Source organism: Pyrgilauda ruficollis, unplaced genomic scaffold (genome assembly GCF_017590135.1).
Source record: "Pyrgilauda ruficollis isolate IOZ18807 unplaced genomic scaffold, ASM1759013v1 scaffold48, whole genome shotgun sequence".
NCBI classification, from domain to species: Eukaryota; Metazoa; Chordata; class Aves; order Passeriformes; family Passeridae; genus Pyrgilauda; species Pyrgilauda ruficollis.
In genome coordinates, this window is record NW_024526377.1 from 3502889 (window position 1) to 3521347 (window position 18459).

An 18459-nucleotide genomic window follows, 5' to 3' on the forward strand; every position below is an offset into this window, starting at 1 on the left:
GAAGGTGCCAATCTGCTGGGTGAGAGAGCCTGGACTCGTTTTGTTCACATGGGAGCTGCCACCCACCTAAAGCATTGCCTGTAGGACCTCAGACTGGTTTGGGTTGGAAAGGGCCTTAAAACCAATCTCATTCCACCCCCTGCCATGGGCAGGGACACCTCCCACCATCCCAGGGTGCTCCAAGCCCTGTCCAGCCTGGCTTTGAGCAATGGGGCAGCCACAGCTTCTCTGGGCAACCTGTTCTAGAGCCACACCACCCTTCCAGGAAAGATTTTTTTCCCAATATCTGGTCTAAACCTGTTGTCCTTCAATTTAAAACCATATTTTTGGTGACCCCAGCTCCACCCTCCGTTCAGGGCTGACTTGCCAAGGGATCCAAGCACTGGCACTGGCACTGGCACTGCTCCTGGGACCCTTGCCACAGCTGGGGTCCTGTGGGCTCCCAGTGTGGTTAACAACTTTTTTAAAACTGAACTCCCTGGGAACTTGTTATTCCAGAATTGCAGCCATTAAGGGCTTGTTAATATTTATGAAATAATTAATAGATGCACCTCTGTTCTTCAATAACTCATGTAAAGTTGTGCTGGGGAAGGCGGTACTGGGTGTTCTGCTCAGAGCAGCTCAGAGCAGGAGGAGCCCTTAATTATGTATTAAACACACACAGATTTATTGCACAAAGTTATGAAAAACAAAGGCATTTAATTTTAGAAATAATGAGGCAAGTTCTGCTACCTGGAGAGCCGTGTTAATGAGGAAACTGGCTGTGGAGCTCTGCTCCAAGGAAAAACATTTCCAGGGGCCTGGCCCCATTGTGGTGAGCTCACTCTTTACGTGGGAGATTCAGTGCTCAGCAGGGCAGGGATTGGGAGGGGCAGGCAGGGCCACCCCAGTGCACACACACAATGTTTTCTGGGAGCTTTCCCAGTGCCATCTCCTTTCCCTGAGCACAAGATGTTCCTTTGCTCCAGGGACCCCTGTGCAGGTGCCCCCCACGCAGGCTGAGGGTCTCTGGAGTGGCACCGGAGGCCCTGGTGGCACACGCACAGACTGCTGACCAAACCACGATCCGTATTTTCAATTTTCCAAAAGATTATGTTTTCATCTCTAAAAGATGTTGTCTGCTGCTTTTTGACCTGAATAAAGTGGAAGGCAATAGAATCCAGATGAAATATATATCCACATTAATCTTACACAGCCTGGCGCTGCTTCCAGGTGCTGTGGCAGGAGCAGATCCACTTACAGCCAGGTGCCCACCTGGGTCTGAGTGATTCCCACTCTTGATTTAACAGGATTAAATGCTGCTGTGAAATGCAGCTGGTCCCAGTGCAGGGAGCACAGCTTCCCCCTGGGAGGGGGCTGGAAAAGCTCAGGGGGGTGTTTTCCCTGAGCAACGTCCATGGCAGGGGAGGGGTGTGACCCTGTCACCTCCAGACATCAGAAGGTGACAGTGGGGTTGTCGTGGCAGCTTTGCTCCAGGCTGGGTCATGCAGCTGCTGCCAGCTGGGCAGAATGGTGCTGTGCCCAGCAGGATTCTGTGCTGCCCAGTGGGGACACAGCCTCAAGCTGCACCAAGGGAAATTTAGGTTGGATATTACGAAAAAGTTTTTCATGGAAAGAGTGATAAAATTCTGGAATGTTCTGCCCGGGGAGGTGGTAAACACATCCCTGGGTGTGTTTAACAAAGCCTGGATGTGGCACTGGGTGCCAGGGTTGAGTGGAGGTGTTGGGGCTGGGTTGGAGTCCATGAGCTTGAAGGTCTCTTCCAACCCAGTGACTCTGGGAATTCTGTGACTGATGCTGTGATGAGGGGATGATGCTGTGCCCAGCAGGATGGTGCTGTGCTGGGCAGGATTCTGTTCTGCCCAGTGGGATGGTGCTGTGCTGAGGGGATGATGCTGCACTGAGCAGGATGGTGCTGTGCCCAGCGGGATGTCGCTGTGCTGAGCAGGATTATGCCACCTCAGCATTTGGACAGGCACTTCCACCTGGATTTTGGCAGCAGGGGAGGTTGCCGGGAGCCCACGGCAGGGGCCAACCCGCCCACCTCAGCCAGCAGAGAGCATTCATTTTGCTTTGTATCTCCTCAGTTTCCTCCCGCAATTTGCATTTCAAAGCCTCTCGTGTGCTGCCTGTGTCCCCAGACAGCCCTTGTGCAGCCACAGGAGCTCCAGGCCAAGGTGAGGGGCACTCACAACCTTCACAGACACAAATCCCTGCCAGGGACAGGCTGCATCCCCCAAGCCAGATCCCAGAGCCAGGCGTGGTGAGGCTCCAGCTGTAGCAGGAGAGTACTGGGGGAAGGACAGGGAGAAATTGGATTCAGAGGCAGCAAATGCAGCTCCCCAGAATGGATGTACATTTTCATTATACACTGAGTAATTGGTGGTAATACAAGAGATATGGGCAGTATCATTATAGACCAGGCTGTGCTGGAGATGGATTATCATCATCTGTCATTATCTGGGCTTCCTTGTGGCTGCTAAAATTGTAGAACATGATTTTAATAACCCTGGAAGGCAAGAATCATTTTTCTTTTGTCACTTAACAACTTGGCCTCATTCACTGATACCTTTAAATAAGAAGGGGGGATTAATTTCTAGTGGGATAAATGCAGACCTGGTTGTTTCCTCCTCTCCTCATTTGCAAAGGGGCCCCCTTCCATGCCTGACAGCTTTCAAGGAAATTGCAGATAATGGGGACAGGATGTCAGCGTGGAGCAGGGGGCACAGAATCACCCGGAGACAGGTGGTGGTGCTGACACAGTGCCAGCCCGGGGACCCTCGCCCTGTGCCCCCCAGGAAGGGCACTGATGGCACTGGGAACCACAGCCTGAGGCTCAGGGAGTCCTGCCCAGGAGATCTGGGCAGTCTCAGAGCCATCAGGGTGGTGCAGGCATCCCAGCCTTCAATCCCACCTCACAGGGCACAGACACGGAGCCAGGGGAGCTGTGTCACTCCTGACCCCCCTGGACACTGTCAGGCTCATTTGGGGATATTTCATCTGTCACTCCTCTTGGCCATGGAAAAAGCCAGCAGCAGGAGAGGGACAAATCAAATTACAAGGCAGCTAATGAAAATAATGGGGAATAAAGCACTTTTGGAGGCTGCTTGGTTGGATTCCTATTTCCCTGTGTCACTGGGTTCAAGCAGGGATGTTTATAACCTCACAAGGACATTTCATTGCCTTTGTGATTAGCTCAATTGAGCGTGGATTTTTTGCTCTCCCAGATCTCAGCCCCTGGAAGAGGAGAAGTGCCAGCTCCAAGTCACATTCCTGCCCCACAGCTCGAGCACCCAGAGCCCCCCTGTGCCTTCCAGGGGCCTGGCACTGGCAGCATGTCCCAGACTGACGTGGATGGGGAATGAAGGGGGTCTCCACAGCCCAGATGGGGGGTTCATACAGCAGGAGCAATGGGGAAGCACTTGGGAGAGCTTTGCCCCTTTTCCATGCAATGCTCCAGCCATGAGCAGCTGTCAGTGCCTGCCTGGGCTGGCAGCCCCTACCTGCAACTATTGACTCTGAGTAAATAATCCCCAGGTATCCTTTTCCTTTTCTCCTGATAAAAGCTGGGTTTTTTCTATTATTGTCAGAGGTGTTTATTAGAGCAGAAAAATAATAGTGCTTTGCTTGCAGCCTGATTGCTGGGAAGTGACGGGAGTGGCCCCAACAGCTGGGATCAGAGTCAGACCTGCTGCCTGGCACCACGGGCACAGCCAGGTGAGGGGCTGTGCTGGGGGGAGAGAAGCCCCTGCCCAGGTGGTTTGATGGGAGGCAGCACCAAAGGGAAATTTCTTTTCAGCAACAGCAGAAGGAGGAGATGCTTCACAAGTCTGAGCTCTGGAGTGACTCAGCAGAAAAGAGCAGGAATTTCCAGGAATATGAGGGGTGAGAGGCTGGTGCAGGGTCAGCCAAAGCTCTTGGGGAGGTTTCTCTGCCACAGACACCTGTGCAACAGAGGGAGGAATCTAAGGACAGGCAAGTTCTAGGTGGTCCCATGGAGGATCTCTCCCTCTTGCCCATCCACCCTATCAAACCACTCTACCCAGCTGGAGCTGCAGCCCCTTGGCACCACTTTGGCATCTCGCAGAGCAGAGATGAATAATGGCAGCACATCCCACCCCTCCTCCCCTCCCCATGCCCATCAGGGCCTCCCCGGATCTGCCACACAGAAATTAATCCTCCTGCCTCATTAATTGCAGGAATGTGCCGGGAGCTGTTCAAGGTCAGCCTCCAGGACCCCTGCCATCAATCCTCTCCAAATTGCCTCGCTGGGGAGGAGCTGGCAGTGGCACAGCAGGGACAGGCACTGGGGACATCTCTGGTGTTTGGGTGACCAGAGCCTGCAGACACAGGAGGGTCCTGCATGGGTGTCCCAGGAGTGGCTCCATGCTGGCAGGCTGCCCGTGTCCCCCTGATGATGCCGTTTGGAGCCAAAGATCCTCTCCTGACCATCTCTGCCCACTTGATGGGGAGCCCTCTGCTCCCTCCTCATTGCTGATGGCTGAGCAAGGGGGTAGTCTGAACTAATTGCATTGGGCACCAATTAACCAGCTCTCCTCACCCATTAGAGACTGCAGAAGATTTTGCACTTAGATCTTGCATCTTACATGACTGGCAATATTCTGTTTTTTTTAGGGAATGAAAAGAAGAAAGGGAAAATCCCTTTAGGGGAGCTGGGCTTTGCTGCCTGTGGAGCTGCTACACACCACGAATGTACTTTATTCTGTTTAAGAGCAATGATCCACCCAGCAGGGATGGAATCAGAGGCACTGGGAACAGAGAGGTTGCTGAGAGCTCCCAAGCACCGAATGTGGGGCTGCTGCCTGTGCACTGCAACCAGAGCTGCCCACAGGGTCTGGCCATGCCCAAGGGCTGCTGCCCAATGCCTCTGGACCCCATCCCACACACTGCAACCAGGAAAAACCCCGCAGCTCCTTCCCCTTTCCACCTTCCCCCTTGCCTGATGGCCTCAGGCTTGGGAGGCTCCTATGTCACAGACCGGGAGCCACGGCCCCACCACTCACCCCAAAACTGCTTCGTGAGCATCCACCCTCCCTCCAAACTGTGCTCACCTTGCTGTCCTGCACCATGGCCTGTGTCACCTGCACCGTGGGACCCTCGGGCACCCAGCTGGCTCTCACAGCCCGGCACCCCCCTCCCCACACATCCTCCTGCCCCAGCCCCTCTGCCAGGCTGGGGGACGCACGGCTCAGGATCCCTGCAGGGGTGGCACCCTGCACCCTGCCTCGTATTCCTGTCCCATGGCAGGGACGGGATCTGGGAGCTTGTGAGCGTGACTCAGAGCCGAAGGGGAACCGAGAGCGCTGACAGGGGGCACGTCTGCTCCATCCCCGCTCTGGGGCGGCTCTCCCGGCAGATTGGCACGCTCGGAGCCGCCTGGGACGAGCCTTTCCCAGCAGAGCAGGGCGAGGCGAGCCCGAGGACAGGCGTGCGCTGGTGAGGGATGCGAAGTGCCCTCCCCAGCCCCGACCCCAGCCTGCGGCGGGGCCCCACCGGCGGCGGGCGCTTGCCGGTGTCCAGCTGGGTGTTTGCAGCGCTGCGCCCTCGGTTCCCACGGAGATGCCCAGGTCACCATGGCTACCCACGGATTTTTTTCCTGCTCGGCTGGTAAACAGCCCGCACGGCACCGGCTTCCGTCCCGAAGAGCTGGGGGTTGCTACACCCCAGGGAAATGTTGCGAGGGCAGCTCCCCAGGCCCGGGCAGGCAGTGGGCATCGGCCCCGTGCCCCAGCCCAGGCTGCTGAGCCCTCACCGCACCCCTGCCAGCAGCCTGACCCGTTACAAGCAGGGCAGATTTGGGGGAAAGTGCCTTTACTTGCACTGTCGGGCTTGTGAGGTCAGTGATGAGAGGCCCAAGCCATCCCCTCCAGCTCTGCAGGAGGCAAAGCCAGATCTCCCCAGGCTGCTCTCCCACCACACCCTGCTCCCAGGGGGCTGCTCTGGCCCCCCAGATTTTGGCAGTGTGGGGCTATGGGAGCCCGGAGCGAGGAGAAACCCCGCCCCAAGGCAGAGTAAACAGCTCTTTGCACAACAGCCGCCGTGGTTGCGAAGGCTGTGAGTGTGGGAGGGTTGAGCAAACCTCTGTTTACCCCCATGCCAGCCCCGTCCCACCAGACACGGGATTCCCCGCCGGCGCTGTGTGCCAGCCTGGCACGGGTGGGCACAGCAGCTCGGCACGGCCCCAGGCAAGGAGCTGTGAAATAACACGGGTTAATGGTCAGCACTGGGAGATACTGGTGGGAACACCATGTCACGGGTTGCCCTCGGGCACCTTGTGGGCTGCTCACCCTGGGGCAAGCTGGACTGTGTGGACGTGGACACAGACACGAGTGTGGGGGTGTGAGCTGCTCCCAGACAGCATCACACAGCTGGGTTTGCCTCCTGCTCCTTGAGTTGCTCATTCCTTGGCCCATGGCCTGCTGCCACTTTCCCCAGCGTCCCTCTGCCTGTCCCCCAGCCCAGCCCGGTGGCCCCAGGGCAGTTGCAGTGAGGAGCTGTCTGTGCCCGGCTGTGCCAGGTCTGGCCCTGGCGGGCAGGGTGAGGCCGGGCGCTGCTCGGGGTGCCCGCGCCCCCGGGCTTTCCTGCCTGCGGCCAGCAAGGAGGGGGTCGCAGACTTCAGGGAAGTGTTTTGCAATCACCTTCTTCAGAGCGTCGCAGCAACTAACGGCCCTGGTTTTGAGGAACTAACGGGGAAAGCAGCATGTTAGCAAACACTCCGAGCACGGCCAGCCGCCGGCTGCCGCAGCCCCGCGCTCAGAGCGGGCGGTGAGCGCTGCCGGGCACACCGGACACAGGACAGGCAGGGATGGAGCCGAGGTAGGGATGGAGGTGGGGTAGGGGTGGGTCACTCAGGTCCCCCTGAGCAGCACCTGGTCTGCGGCTGCTGTGCCAGTCCCCAGCCTGGGACAGCCACACGTGCCAGGGGTGCCGCTGTCCCACTCCCACACTCGAGTGCTTTGTCTCCCTCTGGATGTTGGCGTGGGGGTGAGGAGCTGTGGGCACCCGGAGCTGGGCACAGTGTGGGCAGCCCCTCCTGGGCCACCAACGTGGCTGGGACCCATCCGGGGCAGAGGATCCGAGCAGGGGCAGAGGCAGCCACCGCTGCCAGGGCCATTCCCAGCAGCAGGCAGGGGACAGCCGGGAGGGGCGTGGGCAGGACCCCGCAGCCCGGCCAGTCCCGCTCTGCTGCTGTCGGTCATTCGCTTCCCTCTCCCAGTTTATCGCCCTCCGCCGCCCTCACCCGCCCTCAAACCGCAAATCTCTGCCCGGCAGCGGCTGGAGATAGTGGAGATAAAATCATCCCGTGCCTGCGGCCGGGCACAGGGCGCTGTGCCCGGGATGGGGCGCGGGGCCGGACGGTGGCGGCGGTGCGGGGGGACCCGCGTCCCGGGGTCTCTCCGCCGCGCTTCCCACTCCAGCGGCTGTGGCGGCGCGGGCGGCGAGCCGGGGGCGGAGGTGTCAGAAGGGCTGCGGGAAGGGCTGACGCTGACAGCGAAAGGACATTCTGCTCCAGCAAGAGCCGCTGACAATGGAGCCCGGCTCCTTCAGCCCACCTCGTCCCCAGCCCTTGCCGACCCCCAGGACAAGCCGCTTTCTCCGTTCCAGGTGATGCCAAAGCCACGGAGGAGACCATGGCCAGGCGCGGTGCTGGGACACCCTTCCTGCGGCAGCTCTCCCTGCTCCTGCTCCTCCACCTGGGCGGTGAGTGCGGGGTCCGTCCTGTCCTGTCGCACAGCCACACCATCCCCGGCAGCCTGTGCCCTGGCCGGGGCCCCGGGGCAGGCAGGAGCGGCAGGCACGGGCAGGATGGGGCCCGGCACGTGCCCGTGCCTTGCCCAACGCTCGGCTCTTCCTCTCCAGAGTGGGGGGCCCATCTAAGGGAAGAGGCTCGTCCCTATGTCCTGCCTGGGCGCTGAGGAGTTCAGATGGCTTTGTCACAGCAGTGCACAGGATGTAACATGTTTTTCCTGCCCACAGGGACACTGGGCTGCGCCTCGGTGACTGTGAGCCCCCCCATTGTGCCCCTGGGCTCGGCTGTCAGGGCATCCTGCACCGTCCAGAGAGAGCTCTGCCACGGCTTGGAGCAGGGGAGGGTCCGGATCAGCTGGATGCTGGACAACAAGCTCGTGGCTGGGAGCCAGCGCCAGGGTCCAGGGGGCACAGAGGTGTCCAACCTCACCCTGCCCCGCTTCAACCACACTCAGGCCAGGCTGTTCTGCTGTGTGGAGTGGAATGGGACCAGGCAGCGCGTTGGCATGGCCGAGATCAGGGCGGGCTGTAAGTCTGCTGCCACTACAGATCACCCTCTTTCCCAGCAGGGATGGGCACTTGCTTAGGCTCTTTCTCCCCCAGACCCTCCTGCAAAGCCTCTCAACCTCAGCTGCGTCCTGAACCTCGGTGACTACGGGCTGACGTGCCAATGGCAGCAGGGAACCGACAGCCACCTCCCCACCAGCGTCGTGCTGAAATGCACGGGGTAAGTCCCAGGACCATTGTCCCCTGCCAAACCCCACAGCAAGGACCCTGAGCCCACTGCCCCGTCTGCTGCAGGAGCAGAGCCCAGGCAGTGACGGGCTGCACCCCGCGAGGAGGGCACAGCCACTGCACGGTGCCACGCCGGCTGCTCCAGCTGTACCGGCAAATGGAGATCTGGGTGTCTGCCACCAACGCCCTGGGCACGGCCGAGTCCGAGCACCTCTGCATCGACCCCATGGACGTGGGTGAGTGACGGCGCACAGGGCAGGGGCCGGGGAAGCTCATCAGCCATGACAGGGGCATTAAAGTGACATTAAAGCACGTGGGGCCTCGAGGTGCCGCTTCATGGGCAGGTTCTGTGATGAATGTCCTGCCGGGATGAATCGGTGCCAGCGCTGCGCTGCAGAGCGAGCAGCACACACGGCGGGTTATGAGCTGCCAGTTGACCTGCTGTACTCCACAGCTCCTGCAGCAATTGATTACCCATTTATTCAGCAGCTCTATTAATAATGGATCCCGTGCCTATAAACTATTTATAAAAGGAGCCTTCCCAGACGGAGAGGCTTATCTGCCCTGATCTGGGGCTGGGGAAGGGCTGCCCAGGAACCAGCTGAGCTCTCCCATGGCTGTGCCACACTCTCAGCCCCGAGCAGACCCAAATGTGGGGTGTCCCAGGCACCAGGCCCCATGGAATCTGTTTTCTCTGCATAGGCATTAATGCAGAGCTGTGCTAGTGTTGCATTACTCCATCCCAAGCAGGGCCACACACTGGCTCCTGTCCCTTGCCACCAGCCATTCTCCTAAATGTTTTGGGGTGGTTTCCCCCATTTCTTGCTGTAGCACCCTGGCTGCAGCTCCTGGCATTAGCAACAGGCACATGTGAGGTCGTGGCTCTGAGCCCTGCCCACCACACACCTCTCAACTCTCCCCTGCCCTTCCTACAGCCAAGCTGGACCCCCCAACCCTGCAGAGCATCCAGTCCATCCCCTTCCAGACCGACTGCATTGCCCTGGCCTGGGATGTGGCGTGGGGCACAGAGCACATGGAGCTGCAGTGTGAGCTGCGCTACCGGGCACCCGAGGACCCTGCCTGGGCCCTGGTGAGTGCTGCTGGGGCAGGGGGACGGGGCAGGAGCCAGGACCCTCCCTCTGCTCCACGCAGTGGGAGAGGAAGGGTCCCTATGTAGTGGGACAGCAAAGTGTTCCCTGAGCCCACAGCAGGGCCAGCCCTGCCCGGGGCAGGAGCCAGCACAGCCCTCGTTTGGCTGCCACCAGGTCACGGGCATCATCGGGCAGGCCGGCACCGCGCAGCGCTGCGGCTTCCTCTTCGGCACGCAGTACCGCTTCCAGATGCGCTGCCGGCGGAGCTCAGCCTCGCCACTGGCCTCCTGGAGCGAGTGGAGCCCCAGCAGGAACTACACCACCCACGAGAAAGGTGAGTGTGAGGCACCCGGGGGGTGCCCTCTGCCCAAGGAGGCGGCACAGCACTGGGGACACATGGCACAGCACTGGGGACACATGGCATGGTGCTGGGGACACATGGCATGGTGCTGGAGACACATGGTACAGTGCTGGGGACACGGGGAACAATGCTGGGGACACAGGGAACAGTGCTGGGGACACATGGTACAGTGCTGGGGACACATGGCATGGTGCTGGCAACACAGGGAACAGTGCTGGGAACACAGAGCACAGCACTCGGGGCATAGGGCACAGTGCTGGGGACACGGGGCATAGCGCTGGGGACACGGGGCACAGCACTGGGGACACAGGGCACAGTGCTGGGGGCAGAGCCACATGGGCCCCTCTCAGCTTCTCCCGTCCCCCTCCCGTTGCAGCCCCCACAGGGAAGCTGGACGCGTGGTGGGGGTCTCAGCCGGCCGGGGGGCGGCTGGAGGTGCAGCTGCGCTGGAAGGTGAGCAGGGGGCGGGGGGCACAGCCTGAGATCCCCGCAGGGACTGACACCCACCCGCGCTGCCCACACCCAGGCCCCACGGCAGCAGGAGGCCAACGGGCGAGTGCTGGGCTACCGCGTCACCCTGAGCCCCCGGAGGAGGGGCAGGGACCCCCCCACCATCTGCAACACCACCCACACCCAGTGCAACTTCTCGGTGCCCGCGGCGACCAGGAGGGTCTATCTGTCAGCCTACAACGCTGCCGGCGAGTCGGCACCGACCGAGGTCATCCTCCTGGAGAGGACAGGTGAGGGCAGTGCCCGAAAGCTCCGCGTGTGCAAGCAGGCTGCACAGCCAGGGCAGGGAGAGGGCAGACTCCAAACCCGGGTGTAGAGGGGGAGAGGTGCTCCCCTCTCCCACCATCCCGGCTGCTTGTCCCACGCAGGTCAGCCCCTGGCGGGGCTCCGGGCCGTGCCCGGGGGCGAGCGCAGCCTCTGGGTGCACTGGGAGGCACCGCTGGCCCCGGTGGTCGCCTACGTGCTGGAGTGGCAGCGGGTGGCAGCAGAGCCTGGGCACTGCAGCGCCTGCTGGCAGATGGAGCGGGACAGGGCAGCCACCACAGCCCTCATCCAGGGTAAGGGGGGCTGCCAGGGGGCCCTGACCCTCTGGTCAGCTGTCCCAAAGGGTTGGCACCCATCCTGACCAAACCAGGACCCAGCCCTGCCCCCAGCCCACTCCCCACCTTCCCTGTTTCCTCTGGATCCACCCCCAGGTGGGTGGGGGGTGCCGTGGTGCTGGGGGGTCTCAGCAGTGCCTGAGCTCCTGGCCCCCTCTGCTCTCCATTGCAGATGGCATCGAGCCTTTCCAGCGCTACAACATCTCACTGTACCCCCTCTACGAGGGCACTGTCGGGGTGCCTGTCCACACCACAGCCTACTCCCAGCAGAAGGGTATGTGGGAAGGGTGCCCCACCACCAGGACTTTGCCCTCCCAAAAGGAGGAACCACCTCTTCCCCGTGTACCCCAAACCCAGGGGCTGTACCAGAGAGTTCAGCTTGGGGGGCTGGATTTGTCTCATCTCTGAGTGAGCTCTCAGACCCCTGCAGCATGGACAGGTCCTGATACCCACACCTTGGGAGTGGGACCCCCCCCATCAGTTCCCACCTGCAGCAGTGGCTCTGCTCAGCACTTGGTCCCCCCCTGTCCTGCTCTTTCCAGCACCATCCCATGCCCCCAAGCTTCACCTGAAGAGGATCAGCAAGTCAGAGGCCGAGCTGTGCTGGGAGCCACTGCCAGTGGAGATGCAGAACGGCTTCATCACCAGCTACACCATCTTCTGGGCCAGCAGCATCACCAACGTGGCCAGTGAGTCCTGCGTGCAGCACCACTGACCTGGCCCTCTGTCCCACCTCGATGTGCTGGGTGGAGATATCAGGAGTCCTCCTCAGAGAGGGTCAGGGGGTTCTGTGGGTCCCTCACAGGGCTCCCTGCCAGCAGAGACCTGGGGGCTGTGCAGGTGGGGGCATTCTGCCACACCAAGAGCCCCGTGTGTCCCCAGATGCCACCGTGAATCCTTCCCTCAGCTCCTTTGCCATCCGGGGGCTGAAGCCATCCACCCTGTACAAGGTGCACATCATGGCATCCACGGCTGCTGGCAGCACCAACGGCACCAGCCTGACTCTGGTGACCACAGTGCTGGGTAAGGGCTGCGGCCACCCGGGCGAGGGGGACATGGGAGGGGACCTGCAGCCCCTGGTCCTGCCCTGGCATCGTGGCACAGCACAGCTGGCAGTGCCCACTGCATCTCCCTGTGACCCTGTCTCTGTTCCCAGATGACAGCGAGATCCAGTTCCTCTTCCTGAGCCTGGGGCTGGTCTTTGTCGGGCTCATGGTGTTGCTCATCTGCTTCCAGAAGAACGAGCGGTGAGTAGCAGAGCCCTGCCCGGGCTGGGCTGCCGCTGCCGCAGGGTGGCCTTGGAGAGCTGACATCCCACCGGGAGCCAGTCCAGCACTGAGGTCACCCATTCCAGCCCTCCTGGCTGAGCCCCCTCACCCCCCTGGTCCCCAGGATGAAGGAGCAGCTCTGGCCCAGCGTCCCCGACCCCGCCAACAGCAGCCTGGGCAAGTGGGTGCCGGCAGCGGTGCCGCAGGTGAGACCGAGCGGCCGCTCCCCCAGTGCCCAGCCAGCGCCTGTCCCCCGGGAGGGACAGCAGGGACAGCTGGCACCGCCCGTGACCTCCCGCTGCTCCCCAGGAGCCGCTCCAGCTCCTCGCCGCGAGGGAGCCCGGCCCGGCCGCCATCTCCACGGTCACTGTGCTGGAAGGGGAACCGGGCAAGCAGCCGGGGAAGGAACCCCCCGCCCTGGCCGCCGCCCCCCCGGCGCTGCCGCGGCCCTACGTGCGGCAGGAGGGTCCCGGGGAGCCGGTGCAGTACGCGCGGGTGGGCGGCGCGGGGTACCGGGGGCAGCGGCTGCTCCCCGAGCCCGCTCCCCGCTTCTACGAGAACCTGCGGGGCCGCGGGGACGGCGGCGGCGGCGACTGGGGGTTCCTGGAGGAGCCCCCCGCCACCTTCCCGCTGCTGCAGGGGCTCCGCATCGGCGGGGCCGAGGAGCTGCACGAGTGCCGGGCGGACTAGCGCGGGATGCAGCCGGGCAGCGGGAGCCCCGGGCTGCGGGGTCCGCCCGTGGGGCTCCAGCCGCACCCCGGGGCGCTGCCCGGCTCCGCCGCGCTCCGTGTGCGTGTCCCCTCCCGACCGGCTGCCTCCGAAATAAACCGGGACGTGCTGAGAACAACCCGGGCGGCTCTGCGGGAAGGGAACGGGAACGGGGATGGGGACAGGACGGGGACCAGGATCGGACGAGGAAGGGGACGGGACCGAGACAGGGATGGAGATGATGGAAATCGTGGAGATGGAGATGAGATGGAGATGGAGAGGGACCGAGACGGGGACAGGACGGGAACCAGGAGCGGGACCGGACCAGGACAGGGGCGGGACAGAGACGGGGATGGAGATGGGGCTGGCGACACGGCGGGGATCGGGACTGGGACAAGGACCAGGACAGGTAGGGGGCGAAACCGAGACGGGGACGGAGATAGAGATAGAGATAGGGACGGGACCTGGATGGGGACGGGGACTGGGTCGAGGATGGGGATAGTTAGGGGACCGGGAGGAGTCCGGGACCGGGAGAGGAACGAAGACAACGAGGGGACCAGGATCCTGGACGGCCATCGACACGCTCGGCTTTCGCTCCCTCCGCTCTGTCTCGGCGCTCGGCAGTCGCGCCTGGGCAAGATGGCGGCGCCCATGGCGGCGTGTCGGTGAGCGCGGGCCATGCTGGCGCTGCTGGGCCGCGGCCTGGCCGGGCCGGCCCGCGCCGGGGCCGCCGTGCTGGGCAGGGCAGAGCTCGGTGAGGGGCACGGGGGGCTCGGGAGGCCGCGGGGAGGGAGGGTGGAAAGGGAAGCGGACCCCGCTGGAGGAATTGGGAGCGGCCGGGGCCGCGGTGGGGCCTGAGGGTGCGGGGAAAGGGCGATCTCGGGCTGGCCGGGGACACTCAGGAGCCACACACCGGGCTCGTGGTGTGTCCCCCTGAAACGAGACAGGGCACCGGGTGACCTTGGGGGTTCCCGGGTGCGGGCAGGAGGCCGGGGGTCCCTCGGGACAGCGGGGCCGAGCCGGGGTGGCCGAGCCGGGCCGGGCACAGGCGAGTGGCCTGAAGCAGGTCCTGATCCCAGCAGCAGGGCCCTGGAAAAGCAGCTGGAAGGGTTTGTTCTTGAAAGGTCAAAGAATGACAGAGTGCCGGCTGGTGGCGAATATTCGCATCTGTGTCGCACAGAGGTTGTCCCCGGGTGTCACTGCCCCTGAGCCCTGACACTGCGGTGGCCCAGAGCAGCCCGGCCACGTCGCTAATGAGATTAATTAATCAGTTAATTCAGCAGTTTAAGCGCTCTAAATGAACACGTTTGCCCTCACACTGCTCAGACTGCAGTTGCTGCTCCAGCCCTGGCGTTTGCCCCTGTCAGGCAGCACAGCCTGGTTTGTGTGAGAGCCCCCCTGAGCCACCCCACACCCTCTGGGACAAAGATCTGCCTGGTCACTGAGCACCCGGAGGCTCAGTGCTCTGACCACACACACCAAGCAGCATTTGATGTACAGAGCTGGAGGAGTGCACACCTGCCTGAATCCTTTCTGTTTCTCCCACCCAGGCTGCAGTCCTGTGCTCCAGGCAGCCAGGGGCTATGCCAGACCTGTGACAAAGAAGAGGAAAGGTATGTCAGATCCACAGGAGCGTGTTTTGCTGTTGGCATGCTCGGAGCTGTACCCTCATGGCACAGAAATCATTCCAGAAATAGTTCCTTGCCAGCTCAGGAGTTACTATGAAGATTCCCCTCTTTTTCAATGTGGGGGAAATGAACAATTGTCAGTAGGAGGAGATCTGTGAGGGTGGGCAGGCCCTGGCACAGGGTGCCCAGAGCAGCTGTGGCTGCCCCTGGATCCCTGAAGGTGTCCAAGGCCAGGCTGGACAGGGCTTGGAGCACCCTGGGATAGTTCAGTGTCCCTGCCCATGGCAGGGGGTGGAATCAGATAGGCTTTAAGGTCCCTCAGCATCTCTGCCCATGGCAGGGGGTGGAATCAGATAGGCTTTAAGGTCCCTTCCAGCACTTTTTTTCCAAACTCTTTTGGTATTCTGTGATCTCTGAGCTCAGTGGATTATTGTAAATACATGTACACCATACTGTAAATCCAGAGCTGAAGGGAAGAGACTGAAGCTATTTTTTTCACTCAGTTCCTGCCCTCTTGGCTGGATCTGCTTAATTCTTTTTGTTTGGAGCACACAGCCAGTGTCCTTCAGAACATGCCAGAGCTCTGACTTTGTCCTGCTCTTCCTGCAATGTTTCTCTCTCTGTAGACATCCCCAGCCATCTGGATGACCTTCCTCCCACCATGCTGAAGAAGGATTATGCCAATCTCCCAGTCATGAGCAGGTATGGACAGGGAGTGGCTGCTCTCTCCAGGGGTTTGCACCTGACACATAAGGTGTGTGGAAGCTGTCACCTGCTCACTAATTACTTATTAATGCTCTGTGGGCACAAAAATGGCAAAGTCAGTTTGAAATCAAATTTACAGACACAGACAGCGCTCAGGGCTTGATTGTTCACTCCATGTGAGATCAAGTGCTGGTTGCCAACATCCAATATCCTCTGTGGGCTTTGTAGCCCATAAGAAAAAATAGAAAAAAAACCAGGAAATAATCTTGAAATACTAGAAACAGTCATCTTGCAAATAATCTGTGCCTGTCCTGAACTCAGGTGATGGAGAGAGTCATTAAACAGCTCCACTTGAATTCAGCTGCTGCCAGATTTGAGCTCTGGGGCTCAGCACTGTTGTGCTCTGATGCAGAGCTGCTCATGTGTGGTGCAGGGAGGGCCCCCAGTGGCCCAACTGTGACTTTCACTGCTCCCTAGAGGAACCAGCCTTAAAGTTAAATATTTTTGCAGCAAAACTACTCCATACTCCTGTAATCTGAGCCATGATTTTGCTTAGGAAAGTGAGCACCAGTTTATGGCTGCCAGGTTTGGCAGGAGGAGAATCCCTGTAAATTTGTAGACTAAATTAAAGCTGAGAAAAGTGAGTATGTTCTGAGAACCTGAGTTTATTTCTGTTGTTACATAGACTTGTTTCTGGTTTATAAGCTAATTTGCCATCCCTTGCAGCGTGGATGATGTGGTGAAACGGCTGCTGTCCCTGGAAATGGCAAGTCAGGTCAGTGTCATTCTGCTTGCTTGAAAATAAAACAGATTTAATGAACACCTTCATGTGAGGCTTGTCTATGTTGTTAAATGCTTTCACTTACTGTATCTGGAAGTGACAGTAAACATGGGTTGATGAAATACAGTGATAAATCTGGTTTGCTCTTAAAATTTATCACACTAAAGTAGTAACAATTGCATATTAAATGGAGAGAAGAAAGTATTCAGGGGTGACAGGGCAATGAGCTGTTCTGCTGCTGGTCCTGGCTGACCCCCTGTGTTCTAGCAACCATTGCACTGGACAGCAGATGTCCTTCAAGTTATTTTTACTTTCCATAGGCCCAGAAAACAAACAGGTAGGAAAGTGGCACAGGGATCTCTGTACCATTCCTCTGTGCTTGCCACTTCAGTTAAAAAAGATGTAAAAGCACTGAGTAAAGGTCTGAATTGCAAAGCCTTTAACTGGATGTTTGGGAAGGGAGCTGAGTGTTCTGGAACAGTGACAACCTCTTTTCTGTGCCCCACAGAGGGAGAAGCTGAAGGTAAAGACACAGCAGCTGGTGGAGAAGGTCAGGAGGTCTCCCAATGACAATGGCTCCTTTGAGGTGCAAGGCAAGTTAAAAAGGGAAGGGTATTGTTGGCAGATGAAACATCTCTGCTTCTCTTCAGCTGTTCCCACCCCAGCACTTCCAGTGTGCTGTAGAATTCAGGAGAATCTCCTCCAGGAGAGCTGCTGAGAGGCAGGCAGCCTGCAGGGTGCCCTGCAGGGCTGCTCCAGGTCTGGAAGTGTTGCAGAGGCTGCTGGGGTTCTTCCAAATTCCTGCTCCACATCCACCCTCCATAGGCAGTGTGTGCTTTATTCTGCTTGGTGTGCTTCTGAGAAGCACTGAGCTGCAGCTGATACCAAAATGAACCAAATTCAGCCACAGAACCCAAATTTTTCTCTGCATCAGAGAGCTGTGCCTGAGGCACAGTGGGGACAGTGCAGGGACAAAGGTCATGTTGTACTGACCACTCCTTTGTCATCAGCAAAGCCCTTCAGTGCCTCAGGATGCCACCAGCCCCTCCCTCCAGAGCCTGAAATCCCAAAGACCTGGCTGCTGCCTTTGGAAAAAACCCTTTATTGCTGTCTGCTCCTCCAGAGTTTAAATCCCATGAGGTGAAATAAATGTCAAATCACTGTGAACTGAATGTGTGCAAGAGGAATAGATTCACAGATAAATTTATATGATGTGTTGCTAAAACCTTACCCTCTAATTAAGCAGCCTCATAACAGTCACAACCCTGCAGGTTGTGTGTTCCTGTTTGTTGAGGACAGGGTTTTGCTGTGGGGAATGTCTGTTCTGCTGCTGTGGGCAGTGTTTGCTGTGGGCAGTGCTTGGTGAGGACAGTGTTTTGCTGTGGGCAGTGTTTTGCTGTGGACAGTGTTTGTTGTGCTGCTGTGGGCAGTGCTTGGTGTGTACAGTGTTTGGTTGAGGACTGTTTTGCTGTGGGCAGTGTTTGTTCTGCTGCTGTGGGCAGTGTTTGCTGTGGACATTGTTTTGCCATGGGCACTGTTTTGGGCACTGTTTTGCCATGGGCTGTGCTGCTGTGGGTCCCTGCAGGGGCAGCAGTGCTCAGCTGGCAGCTTGAGGCAAGGCAGAAGATCCTGGCTCACCTGGGAAAGCTGCTGCTCTCACACAGCTTCTCTCTGTCCTTCACAGTTGCTATTTTGACTGCCAAGATACGCACGCTCGAGGAGCACCTCCAGAGGCACCCCAAGGTAACTCAGGGATCTGAGCCCACAGCTGCTCAGGTGCTTTTCTCAGTTAATAACAAAAGGAGCTTAATCCTGGGGATTATGGCTTTCCTAAGGAGGTTTATGCAATGGTTACAGCTGCTCCCTGGTGCCAGTGTGGGGAGCTGCTGGCTCAGACACAGCTGGATTCTCGCCCGCTCTGCTCTGTGCTCTGGTTTGTTACTGTAGTGGAGGAAACAGCTGAGGAGATTCCTTTGGGCAAACTGGAGCTCCATTTCTCCTCACTGCGGATGTGGCTTCACTTCTTAGTTTTCACTAATTAATGAATGCAGCTGCAGTAATTAACAAGAGCAAAGTCTGTGCTTGTTCTGCTCGTGGAAAGGTTTGGTGGACAGCACTGTGTGAATGTCCCAGTCCCCTGCCTGCAGCTACCTGGGTTTAGGCCCAAATTTGAGACATCTTCCCTGAGTTTATGTTCATAAACCAGATATCCAAGATTCTTTATGCAGGGCAAAAGGTGGGAAATGGATTGATAACTGCATTTGAAATAAGTGCATAATTGTTACTCATGAAAACCTGGAGGG

General features: G+C 59.2%; 2 protein-coding genes across 5 annotated transcripts; both read left to right on the forward strand.

Annotated features, from left to right (window-relative positions):
• The first annotated feature begins 6701 nt into the window (after positions 1-6701).
• CSF3R (colony stimulating factor 3 receptor) lies at positions 6702-13175 on the forward strand. Of its 4 annotated transcripts, none has more exons than XM_041479262.1 (16): positions 6702-6837; positions 7627-7722; positions 7999-8298; positions 8374-8497; positions 8572-8741; positions 9441-9595; positions 9771-9930; positions 10334-10410; positions 10484-10697; positions 10836-11024; positions 11239-11340; positions 11609-11755; positions 11907-12089; positions 12223-12313; positions 12459-12540; positions 12644-13175. In XM_041479262.1, exons 2-16 carry the CDS (start codon positions 7653-7655, stop codon positions 13022-13024), a joined length of 2445 nt encoding a protein of 814 aa, XP_041335196.1. In that variant the 5' UTR covers positions 6702-6837; positions 7627-7652; the 3' UTR covers positions 13025-13175. The 4 variants fall into 4 exon arrangements, with proteins under 4 accessions (XP_041335196.1, XP_041335197.1, XP_041335198.1 ...); XM_041479263.1 differs by having other exon boundaries at positions 11949-12089; XM_041479264.1 differs by lacking the exon at positions 11907-12089.
• Positions 13176-13659: 484 nt separating this feature from the next.
• On the forward strand, positions 13660-18118 carry MRPS15 (mitochondrial ribosomal protein S15). Its single transcript, XM_041479285.1, has 6 exons — positions 13660-13796; positions 14593-14655; positions 15297-15372; positions 16102-16150; positions 16665-16749; positions 17841-18118. Exons 1-6 carry the CDS (start codon positions 13721-13723, stop codon positions 18101-18103), a joined length of 612 nt encoding a protein of 203 aa, XP_041335219.1. The 5' UTR covers positions 13660-13720; the 3' UTR covers positions 18104-18118.
• The last annotated feature ends 341 nt before the right edge of the window (positions 18119-18459 follow it).

Coding starts and splice junctions, on each gene's coding strand:
- CSF3R (XM_041479262.1), top strand. CDS start 7,653: ATGGCCAGGCGCGGTGCTGGGACACCCTTCCTGCGGCAGCTCTCCCTG. Junction 10,411..10,483: donor AGGTGCAGCTGCGCTGGAAG/GTGAGCAGGGGG, acceptor GCCCACACCCAG/GCCCCACGGCAGCAGGAGGC. Junction 11,341..11,608: donor AGCCTACTCCCAGCAGAAGG/GTATGTGGGAAG, acceptor TGCTCTTTCCAG/CACCATCCCATGCCCCCAAG.
- MRPS15 (XM_041479285.1), top strand. CDS start 13,721: ATGCTGGCGCTGCTGGGCCGCGGCCTGGCCGGGCCGGCCCGCGCCGGG. Junction 15,373..16,101: donor AATCTCCCAGTCATGAGCAG/GTATGGACAGGG, acceptor CATCCCTTGCAG/CGTGGATGATGTGGTGAAAC. Junction 16,151..16,664: donor CCCTGGAAATGGCAAGTCAG/GTCAGTGTCATT, acceptor TGTGCCCCACAG/AGGGAGAAGCTGAAGGTAAA.